The 12,659-nt window shown below is 34.3% G+C and overlaps 1 protein-coding gene across 5 annotated transcripts in view; it reads right to left on the bottom strand.

Annotated features, from left to right (window-relative positions):
* Nucleotides 1-12,659, bottom strand: part of LOC145245777 (uncharacterized) — a 550,409-nt gene that overhangs the window by 43,118 nt on the left and 494,632 nt on the right. For all 5 annotated transcript variants that reach the window (XM_080107393.1, XM_080107391.1, XM_080107395.1 and 2 more), the window contains exon 12: nt 5,564-5,789. In XM_080107393.1, the coding sequence (XP_079963519.1) occupies nt 5,564-5,789 (226 nt within the window). The remainder of the gene's footprint in view (nt 1-5,563; nt 5,790-12,659) is intronic.

The following is a 12,659-nucleotide window of genomic DNA, read 5'->3' as shown; positions in this document are numbered from 1 at the left end:
GGCGTAGTTATTGAGAAATGTATGAACGGACGAACGATTTTAGGGCAATTTTACCCCTATAATGTCTCCTAAGGGGACAATCAAAGTTATCCTGGAAAATCCGTTCTAGCAAACATTTACTTTCACCATGACTAATATTTGTGCAAAATTTTTAAATGGACGAATAGGAGATTTGTTGGGAGACTAAAAAGTGTACGATAATACATGGATGTACAAAAGTATGAGAGATATTCCAGACTTTGGATTTAAAAGGAAGACTGCTATTTTTCATTGGAAAATTCCTAGAAAATTATGACTTAAGTACCTGTTGGAAATTACACTATGAAGTTACAAAGCCATAATAAAAGTGCATGCTGTCAGTGTCCCTTTTCAACATTAAAATAACAGACTGTTTGCTATACATGAATTATTTTCTGGTATATTGTTGATGAAAATATATGCACTGCATCAAACACAGATTGCAACTGCGTTTAAATGGACTGAAACAAATAGTTTAAATTTTCCTAAAGTAAAAAAAAAAAAAAATCATGCATTTCTGCAACCTCTACAAAAAAAAAAAAAAGATTTGCGTTTAAAACTAAATGGAAATATCATTAAGAGATCAATATAAAATAATAAAAATTTTGGAGCATTAGATTTCATAAGTTGCCTTCCATCCCTCACATAAAGTATTGGAGACAGAAACTTAACAAAGCAAACAATCTGTTCCTAGTAATGACCTCTACTGATGTCAGAGGTGATAAGAAATTACTAATCAAAGTGAACCAAACAATTGTGAGATTAAAACTTCTATGCCGATGCAGACATCACTAGTCTCTCCCTCTTAGACATGATCCAAAAACGAGTCTCAAATCTAATAGATTCCGCACTATCAGCCGAGCTCCAATCTCTGTCCCATCGTCGCAATGTTGCATCTTTGTGCCTGTTTTAGAAGTACTTTAATGGAATGTGCTCTGATGAACTCATAGCACTTGTACCCCTCCCCCGCTCAACATAAATATTCCTGACAAACCTGGCAGGCAGGAAAATCCCAACCCTTCACTGTTGGGATCCCTAGATACCAGAAAGCCTTCTACTCTAATAGTTTCTTCCTTCAAACTGTTAGATCGTGGTTCACTGCTTCCCTGACTGTACTAACTTGCTGAAGTTTAAATAAACAGACACCTCGCTGCTCAAGTTCTCACAGTCTCCTATAAACACGATCTCAAATAATAACCCCTTACGTTTCAAGTGCCAATGTGCTCTGTTTTGAGTTAAAAAGAGTAGAAAAAGAAACTTATACAAGATTCTCATACCTTAACAAATTAAAAACAATTCACCATCAAGATTTGAGACTTACACTGACATGGTCTTCTGCATATCACTGATGTAGAGTTTTTTTTTATAAAAGCGAATGAAGACCTTTTATCACCAAGAAACCTTGAAAATTATTATAATTCTCATTAAATTCTGCCTATAATTGTATTTAATACACAGTATATAACCCTTAAAAAAAAAAAAAAATGCCATTAAGTCTCATCTCCAAAACGCAACACGGGTTATTAAAACTAAGTCTTATACTTAACTAGCAGGCCGCCCGGCGTTGCCCGGTCGTAAAATACACATAAATATTATATTTTAATTAATGCAGAATTCTTATTTATTATAAAACAGAAATATTGTAATATTAAATTGCTTAAAAAAAATGAAGTAAGAAAGAAAAAAGAGAAACTGAAACGTGCATGCGAGGATGGTTTTTTCTAAACAGTTCACTTCTAAGTAAAAAAAAAAAAATATCTGAGCTGAGATCAAAACAAAAACCTAAAGCCAGCGACTCAAGTACGATAACCATTAGGCCAGCTGGACATGATCTTTAAAAAGTGTTTTCAAACCTACTTAATTCTTAACATAAGGAATCTGCCATGCGAACCATTCATGCATGCACACTCATGAAACAGTTGAAAACAGATAAAAATCCGGTGGCCTCTCACATACCAATTTTGGACCCATTTAGCAGCCCCTTTTTTGGATCAAAACCCGATTAAAAACTTTTCTGAATACCTTACCAAATTTCAAGCCTGTAGATCCAAAATTCGTTGAGTATATAGGCCGAGAAGTGTCCACACACACACATGCACACACACATTCCCACTTTTATAGATATATAAATTTAACATTCTCAAAGAACAAAACAAGCCCGATTATATTTCAGTATGAATTTTAAAACATAAAAGAACAACAAATATCTGTACACAGATGGATCTAAAGATGAAGATGCAGTTGGAAGCGTTACCATTTGTGACAGCAAAGATACAGCCAAGAATTGCATCAGTTTATACCAAGAGTCTCCAAAGTTTTAAAACGGGGTGGGGGGGTGTATATTGCTGACTTTTTAAATCTATGTGGATCAAAATAATAATAAAAAAAATACCTACATGTGTTTTATACTATTTTACTTATTAGCTTTCTTTTTTAGCGAAACTGGTTCTCCAAAACCTCATCCTTTTAATCATTTTATGAACAAAAAGAAAAACCAGCACTATTTTTATGTGTTTCTATTTAAAAAAAAAAAATTTTCATTAATATTTTCACATTTTCTATAAGAACTCTGTGGGCCAGATTAAAGACTTTCATGGACCAGATTTGGCCCATGGGCCATAGTTTGGAGACCCTCCTGGTTTACATGACTGAGATAATGGTTATTGTTTTGGCATCGGATAATAGATAAAAATAAATTTGAGGTAAAGAAAAATATGAAAAATCCATTAATTATTCAACTTTCCAACTTAATAACTTCTGCAGCAAAGAAACTGTTGTAATCTGACAGTTAATTCGTAATAAATACAATCAGAATTCAATGTTGGAAACCAACAATATTTTTTTTTTTCTAAATAATGTATGCGCACTATTCATAGTGGGAGGTGATGGTGGTCAAGTGGTTAACAACACAAACTGATAACTTGGGTATGCCAAGTTCAACTCCTGTTCATTCCACAAAATCACTTTTACTTTTCGTGTTGATAACCTTCACGTGGTCCCATTCTGTAAGTATTAATACCTGATGTGTTTCGAGGAAGGATTCTGATTAGAAAAATATCAGGAAAACCAATGTTACCAGTAGATACTTCTAATTCACACGATACAATGATTATTTATAGTCCTTCAGTTCATTTTAGTGTCGAGGAGTGTTTATCTCCCTAAAACATTCACTGTTTAGAAATTTCACTTCCTTTGGAAGTTGTATCTTTTTTTTTTTTTTCTTTGAGCATTTCTCCTTTTTTAAATTTCACTTCCATCAGATGCCATATTTTGTTTGAATCGATGTCGGAGATTAAAGATGATTGTCTTCTACACATGTTAGAGCATTTTGGTTCTGGTGATACTCGAGTTCTTGGTACTTCAAACAAATCTTAAATTATTGTCATAGGCTTTTCTTTCTCCAATGATTTCATTCAGACACATAACTCTTTTCACGCTGCGTTTCAGCAATTCATTTGAGATGTAAATGTTATATACTCATCTTTTCAATTTAGTTCTAAAAATAATGTCCTTTTCAGCTTTCTCCATTTTTATCTTTACTTAAGGTGTGTGTGGCTTTGCTCCCTATAGATTCCGAAATGGCTGGGTCAATTTCTTTAAAATTTCACAAACATACTTTAATAGAAGTTATATTAACAAATGTACTTTATATGTTTGGGAGCGTTCATGGAAAGGTTTTATCAGAATACCATTGATAATTATCAAAAATTGAAAGAATTTGATTAAAGAATGAGTTCCAATTTTGACCAAAGTTAACACCTTATACAGCCTAACATCACAATTGCATTCAAGAAGTTTTATCACCACACAAGTAGAAAGGCCCAGTGTATAAAATCAACAGTAGGTTCTGTGATAAAACAAGCGTGCATTCAAAATAAATGTTTCTGTTTAGAGCACAATTGAACTATGATACTTGACTTTAATTCAAGCCATAATTTTATAAAATCAACAATAGAGTCTCTACAGTATAATGTATTGTGGACTAATTCAGTGCAGGAAGGAATGTGAAGCTTCCTCTTGGTATACCACAATGACTCCCAAACTAGAGCAGGCAATCAATCGACCTGATTAAAAAATGATTGATTTCATCAATTTCATTAATAATTAAGGTATAGGAGAGTAGAATATTTGTTGATCCTCATACAATTTTGGGCAATATCAGGTCTCCTTGCGAGTAATCTTTAAAATAGATTTTTTCTTTGAGGTTGAATAATTTTGTTGCATTTGTATTATATATTTCAAACTTTTTGCCCTGTTTAGATATTAGTTTATTAAATAGCAATCAATTTTTTTGCAAACATAAGTTCAGCTGGTGATATTCCTGAAATTGTACTCTGGTTTGGACTTAACCAATATATTCTGAGATATTGCAACAATTCATCTTCAGTCTAACATCCATCTGATTTTCTTACCATTTGCTTAAATGTATTTACGATGTGTTCTGCTTCCCCATTAGGAATTGGATTAAATGGAGCAGTTTTTATATGAGTAACTGGAAATTCTTTGCAATATCTCCAAATTCTTTAGTCATAAATTATGTCCCAATATCAGACACAATTGTATCAGCAACACTGATCCATGCAAAGATGCTGTTCAAGGAGTTTATGCTTTTGCATGTAGGTTTCCTACATATCACTACTTCATGAAACTATCACAATAAGACAATGAACTCCATTAGTCATGAATAGTCAATATGTAGCCTTGATCATATGTCCATTTTTAGGCATGGATTAAATTTTACTTGTGGTCTCTTTGCTGCCACTGCTCAACATCACAGTTTGATAGTGTCTTCAATTTCTTTATTCACATCAATTCAATAAACATAACTCTTCGCAGTTACTTATTCTGATTTTAATGATTTTAATGATTCCAGAATTTTCTGTATGAAAATGCTTCAATATTTATTTTCAACAGTGATGCTGTTATCGTTACACACTCACCATATAACAACATACCATCAAAAGAAAAAAAAAATGCTTTTGTGATTTGATTTTTTATTTTGCTAGCTGATTAATTTTTTTTTAATAAATTTATAAAATTTGGTTTCAAATTTAATTTCTCTGAACATCAAGAGTAACTCCTTCATTGTACTGAAAAGTACTTTTTTTTTTTTAAAACTCTATTTCAGTACATAATGCAGAAATCAGCTTTCTTTAGAGATTCATCTAGCTTTATGATTAGCCTTGGCAATCTGTGTGTCTTATTTTTGATAGAAGAAATTCCTTGGCAAATGTTTAATTTAATTGACTGGTAACCTAGCTCTGCAGACAATTCACAGGAGGATTGATCAATGCCTTCCTTAGACTCAAATATTAATAGTAATGAATGATGTTCCCTTTGCAAAATAAATCTCTTACTTTTTTCTCACTTCCTCTCTCCTTTTGCCTATACTATTTGTCTGCTCCCTTGAACCATGCTATCCACCTTCTACGTAACTCAGAAAACATATGATATATATCAATACATGTTTTTTTTTTACTTTATTTTCATATATTGTTAGTGTTGGAGATATTATGTCTATTATTTTTTCCTTGAGTCAACTTACCAGCACGATTTTCCTCTTCTTTTGATGGTGGCATTTCATTATGATTTTCATTTTTGTGTTCACCTTGATGATTGCTCATCTTGTCAGAGGATGAAGATGAGGATGATCTGTTGGCCCTTTTCTCAGCTGATGATGCATTTCTAACACGAGCTGATGATGGGTCGGAGGCAACAGTTTCCTCTTCATCATGTAAAACTTCACCGGAAAGAGTAATCCGCTTCATATCCTGAAAGTACACAAGAATTATTACTATGAAAAAAAGGGAAAAAGGTAATCAAAGATTATCTATAAATGGAACAATGGCAATTAAGACAAAATTAAAGGATTTTTTTTTTTAAATTGAAATAGTAATTAATTAACAATTTTCCTCACTCTCTATCTGTGCCTAAATTTAAACACAGATTCCCTAATGTGGTAGTTTAGTAATCGTTAATGGTGCAAATTGGATAGAATTTGTATTATTTATGGGGGCGGCTCAACAAAAACTTGTTTACATTAGATTTGAAGGTTACTATGTTGTATTCAACCAGGAAGCAGAACAGTGTTCTACAGACAGGTAGTTCTGGGAAAGAAACTTTGTTCATGGAATCTGCGTTAAGATTTAGGCACATATAGCGAGTGGGGGAAATCGTATATAGTGGTTGCAGCTAGTCAAGTGTTTTTTTTTTTGTAAAAGTTTGGCAAGGGAGGACCATAGATTGAAGTTCAGCCAAGCACTTGCCATGAAAATAACAATAAAGCAGAGACATGCGCGCAATGTCTCTTCTGTGGGAACGTGGTTGCAGGGAAAAGAAAAAAGCATTTCCTACTAGGTTTGGAATGTCCATGTCTGCTTTCATCTAATGAAAACGGACATAGACATGGCACTTAAACTCCTTCTTGGAGACACTAGTGAATGGATATTCATTAAGATAAATAAAATATGTAAAATGAGAATTGTTTCTGTCTCATTTTACAAGTGTAACAACTATTGAAAATAATGCAAGAACTTGAAGGAGATGAGGAGTCAACAACAACATACCCACTCCTCCTCCTCCTCCAAGATATGCAATCAAATATAGTCAAAATTAATGTGGTGTTTGAGAAGTTAAAAAAACTAAGTTGATCTAAGTAGGATATTCATCTAAACACTCAGCTTCGTGTATTACAAGCATGTATCACATTGCAACACTTCCTTATGCATGTGAGATCACTTGAATGATTCGTTTGAAATACATATGGTTGTATGGTGAAGAAGCACAATTCCTGATGGAGAGGTACTCAACAATCTTAGGAATGAGTTTCAAAGCACATTTTATATCTATTTACCAGGGTGACCCGACGTTGCTCGGGATTGAATCAGAATCAATGAATGTTCCACACTTCCAATACTTTTATTACCGGTGAAATCACCCATTCATCAATAAAATTCATCAATTGCCTGCTGTACTTAGGAACCCACCATGCTGCCTCCCCGCAGTGACTTAATCCACAATACATTGCAGTGTAGAGAACCTACTGTTGATTTTATAAAAATTATTTCCATATAATAACTTGAATCAAAGTTTAAAATGCAAAAGTTGTATCATGGTTCAAGTGTGCTCTAAGCAAAAACATTCATTTTGAAGGTAATCCTGTCTTATTAAAGAACCTATTGTTGATTCAATATGATGGGCCTTTCTGCTTGTGCAGTGATAAAACTTCTAAAATGCACTTGTAATATTAGGTTAAAAGTATAAAAGTGTTAACTTTGGTCAAAATCGCACTGTTCCTTCTTTAATAGGATTTTTTTTTTCTGATTATCGATTTTTGATACTTATCAGAGGCATTCCAGTACAAGACCTATCTAGGAACACTTCTGGGCATATAAAGTATATTTGTGTGAAATTAAAAAAGAAATTGGCTTAGCCATTTTGGAGTTCATAGGGAATAGACTCTCTCTCTCACACACACACAAAGTGCCTTTTATATATATATATAGAGAGAGAGATAATAATAGAGTAGGACTCGTCAGTCACATATCATGATTAAATAATTGCTGGTTCCCAAACAATTATTCTTTTGTGAACTCCATAGAGGGTTGAATAGATGAGAGTGGACATTGAAGATCAATATACATTTGCAGCCAGATTAACGATAAAGCAAAGTAATCGGAAATAGGACACAGACCACCTCTGAAGATGTGGAATCTATAACCGATATAAATTTACTATCATCATGTTTTGGAATTTTTAAGATGCATTATTCAGACTACTTATTTCATCTTAATTCTTACTGCCTAATTTTGGCCTTAAGTGTTCACATTCCATGAGCAATGTTTCGGACAAAGGGGAAAGAATTGCTGTGTTTTTGGATTGAAATCTATTCCCCTAACATCTATCATTGGCTAGTTTTTGACCTTTAAGTAATATTTTTTCTTTTTTTTTTATTTAGTTCTTTACATCAAGTGGCATTACGCCTTGTCTTGGGCTATTTATATTAAAAACAAGTATTCACGATATCATCATATTTCAAGAAAACCAATTCAAATGACCATGTGCGCTTCTCAGGAATTCACTATATTAAACACCTATCAGCATAGCTAATGAGAAGGATGGTCAGTCACCCCGTGAGATAAAAAAAAAAGCAATACTGACAAATGGCAGAAGAAACCAGTTGTAAGATCAATAGTAATCTAGTATATCAATCATCATCATGTTTGACAGCACATGATTAATAGTTCTTTCAGGAATTTAAGTTCTGACATGGAAAAATGCTGATTGTCTTGGGCTTCTTGCAACTGAATGTTTGCTCTTTTGCAGTGAACAAAATATGCAGCACAGGTATCTATATCTATCTGGTTGGGTTCTTTGCGCAGAGCAATGTGATGCTCTTTCTCCAGATTTCCTCGTCTTCTATCAGCTGCTTCAGATCTTCAGGATCACAGTTGGCATCATGTGCAATTTGCTGTCATCCTATGCTTGTGCATCCATGCCATGAAGTCCACAGCAATACATTTCTCACCAGATCTTACTTGCTCCTCTGGCAGTGACCGGCACATCATAAATATTGCTCCCTGGTGGTAGTAGATATGGCAGGTAGGTTGCCATAAAGTTGCTGCTTTGTGGGATAATCTTGCCAAGATATATTTAACACTGTAGCATATAGGTTTACGTGCTGTTTATCTATCTTTCCAATCTTTTAGTGAGTGTCCAGATTGTAGCACTGTAAACAAGGACAGACTCCACCATTCCTCTGAAGAACTGCCTCTTCAGTTTGTCTGTTAGTATTGAAGTCCATACTGACCACAACTTATCCAATGCAGCCCATACTTTTGAGATGTAACTTTCGATCTCTCTCTCCGTGGAACCTATGTTGCTGCCCAGGTACGCAAACTCAGTAACTTCTTTCAGTGTTGTTCTATCTAGAGCTTTGATCTCCCCCCCCCTCTGCATTGAAAGCCATAAATTTTGTCCTATCCGCATTAAAGTAAAAACTAATGTCATTTGCAGACTTTTCTAGCTCTTCAGCACAGATGCTCTAACCTAAAACAGTGCAACTCGGTACAGTTATGTAGTTACAAATGCAACAAACTAAGAAATTAAATGAGAACCACAAGGAGATAAATTTAAATATAATCTTTACACACAAAAAAAAAAGTTAAAAAAAAAAAAACATCTCCCACACTAAAAAGAAAAAAAAATATTTTTTTTTACTGAAGCTGATGACGAAGTAACAAAACCTAATGTCAAGAAGGTGGATGAAGGTATTAAAAGGGGGTCAGAGTACGCTGAGTAATTTAATTATTCACATAATGAAATCTCAAAATTTTAAATTTCTGTTGTCTTTGGTCAAAGAAATATTTTTATTAATAGGAGTTTTAAAGTGTTTTTTTTTTAAGCTGAAATCAAGCTGGAGCTGAGGTTGCATTCATCACGTTGACAAACTAACAACTCCTGAGTTAACACTAAAACCTCTTTTATAAAGAGCACCAACCAGTATTGGAACATTCTAGAACCCTCTCAATCATTCTGGAAAGTTCTCGATTTTTAAAAATCTTTATATTTCTTTTTCTCCATTATTGTAGACTAGCCTGGGTGCCCGGGTGTTTGGAAAAAAAAAAAAAAAAAAAGTGGTAGTAGACAGACAGGCTCGAATCCGTGACACAAAGGCGGAAAAGAAAGTGAAAAAAAATCTGACATCTTACCACTACTCCATGACGTGACCGGAAGTGTAAAGCATTCAAATTTAACAGTCAATCAAAAAGATGACTTACAGAAATTCCATTGCTTTTAAACCTCCCACAAAGGTTGTTTTTAATGTGGGGGGAAAAGCAGCTCCCCCCAAAAAGGGGGAACTCTGGGTAGTATCCAAATAAATAGTAATTGTCTCAGTATGAAAGGTTTCCCCTACATTGACCAAGGACCAATTACAGAACAGATACTACCCCGGCGAAGGGCGGGAGTTGGCATTTGCATTCAAATAGTTTCGCTTTATTTATACGAAAAAGAGAAACAAACAGCTGACACGACGGGACGGTGGGAATTTTTTAAAACTCGATCAAAAAAAATGAAAGAAACCGTGTCCGTTTGCAAATATGAGATATTATGATTTAGGAAGTATGTGAAAACTTCTCCCAGAATCTAACCAACGCAAGAACCCAGACGCAAAAAGCCTTTGATGGACATACACAAACGCTTGCGCCCATTTTGTCTTTTATATATTAAACTAGCGGGGGGTACCCGGCATTGCCCAGGTGTTTTTGGGTGTGTGTGATCAGGCGGGGGTGGGGGTGGGGGTGGGGGTGGGGGGTGTTAATGAAAACCTAAGCATAAGCGAAGTAAAAAAAACTAACGTAAGGCAAACACGAAACAGAAAAACGAATGTTATGTAAAAAATGGCTTAAATAACCCTGCTTCAATATTAAAATTTAAAAATCCGTGACTCGTGTTGAAAGCTTTTGCGAGGCAAACAAGCACACATACATACACACATTCTTGCTTTTATATATATAGACTAGTGGGGGTACCTGGCATTGCCTGGGTATTTAGAGGTGTGTGAGCTTTTAGGTAAATCAAAACAAAAGAATAAGCGAAGTAATAACCCTAAAACTTCTTAAAAAATCGTTGCTCGGTTGTTTGTATCGGAGAGGGGGGGGGTAAAAAAGTTTTGGTAGGTAAGTAGGAAGGCTCGAAACCGAAGCCTTGAGGTGAAGTTGGAAAATAAAGTGTGAAAAAAGACGTGAGACGTTAACCGCTCAGCCAGCAAGAAATAGTAACTGAAACATGTTTGAATTTATTTAAGTATTAAGAATTGGCAGGTGCCCGCACTTAATGACTTAATGAGGTAAAATATTAGTAGCGGAGTTAACTTTCACTGCTAGGCAGTTTTTTTATTTACTGCGGAGCAGTTTATTTTGTTTCCCCAAGATGTTGGGGGGAAACCAGCTCCCCATAAAAAGTAGATTGTCCAAATTGAATAGCAATTGTCTGATATAAGGAGAAACTCAGCATTGATCAAAACTGATTGCTTTTGGACATTCCCGGCGATCGCGCCGGGAACAATGCTACCAGCTTCGAATTAGTTTCGCTTTTATATGAAAAAGCCGAATCCACACGCGGCAATTGAAAAAACATGTTGAAAATAGTGTGTAAAAGTCGGGCAAATTAAAGACAGGTGCGACCCCCATTCTTAAGTCATAAATATTATGATTTAGACAGTATATAAAAAGTTTTAAGGAGTGAGCTGACTGATCGCTTCCCGGAAAAAAGACTTTTGCAGACATACACAAAAAGCGAACATACACACACACACATTTTGCCTTTTATATATACAGATTTTCATGAAAATGCCCTTTTGAAATGAAAGATAAGATCTCTTTATGTAGAAAAGATAAATTCAGCCCTAATAACAGTACTCTAACCTGTTCTACTTGTGATGGTGTTCATCATGGATTCAACTATACAGTCATATGAGCTCTTATCTGACAAGATGGGAAGTCAAGATAAAGAAAGACATACATTTTAACATGATTTTTAGAAGACAATGACTAAAAAATGAATAATTATCAAGATGGAAACCAAAAGTTCAATTTACATATCCGTCTGAAGCTTGAGAAGGGCACAATGGATGTGTTAAACAAGTTAACTGCGATGTTTATGCTAGAAATATGACTGCAGATTTCTATAGAATATTCGCATCTAATGACAGCCGACAGGAAATGTGAAAATGTTATGAGATGAAATCAGTTTTCAAATACATGTTCTGTTTACATTTTTTTGAAAGCATTAAGTTGGAATGACATTAGATATGGTGTTATGTTTAACCCGTTCCTTTCAGCTGCTAACAGAGTTGGGCATCCTGAATTTACACTTGTTAAAGAAAGGTAAACCAAAGAGAAAAAAAATTAAAGAAAAAAAATGAAAAGAACAGATAAAAAAATGGGAATAAAACAAAGGAAAAGGAGAAAAATACAAAAGTACGAAACAAATGGAAAAAGAAAAAAGGGAAAAGGAGAAAAGAAAAAAGGGAAAGAAGGAAAAGAAGGAAAAAGGAAACGAGGAAAAAAGTAAACAAGAAAATAAAAAGAGTAAAAAACACGAAACAAGGAAAAAAAAGAAATAAGGAAAAAAGAAAAGGAAACGAGGAAAAACAGAAAAGAAACGAGGAAAAAAAGGAAACAAGGAAAAAAGAAAAGAAAGAAACGAGGAAAAAAAAGAAAGAAAAGAGGAAAAAAGAAAAGAAAGAAAAGAGGAAAAAAGAAAAGAAAGAAAAGAGGAAAAAAAGAAAAGAAAGAAAAGAGGAAAAAAAGAAAAGAAAGAAACGAGGAAAAAGAAAAGAAAAGAAGGAAACGAGGAAAAAGAAGGAAATGAGGAAAAAGAAGAAAACATAGAATCATCAAGATTGAAACGCATAATTAATCTGGGAACGGACAATGAGTGTATTCTGCAACTCAATGCACATGCAATGTTTCCTATAGAAATATTACTGCAGATTTCTATAGACTATTGGCAGTCACTGCATGACAGTGACATCCAACAGGAAATTAGAAAAGCAAAACAATAGACAGGGCAAAAGTTTTGAGGACAATTTTATGCAGTAGAAAAGAAGAACACTTTATGAAGATTCTGGCAAACTG

The sequence above is a fragment of the Euprymna scolopes genome, chromosome 23, assembly GCF_053919585.1.
Source record: "Euprymna scolopes isolate OS-2025 chromosome 23, ASM5391958v1, whole genome shotgun sequence".
NCBI classification, from domain to species: domain Eukaryota; kingdom Metazoa; phylum Mollusca; class Cephalopoda; order Sepiida; family Sepiolidae; genus Euprymna; species Euprymna scolopes.
Note: the sequence above shows the minus strand (reverse complement) of the source record. Positions and strands in the feature narration are given on the sequence as shown.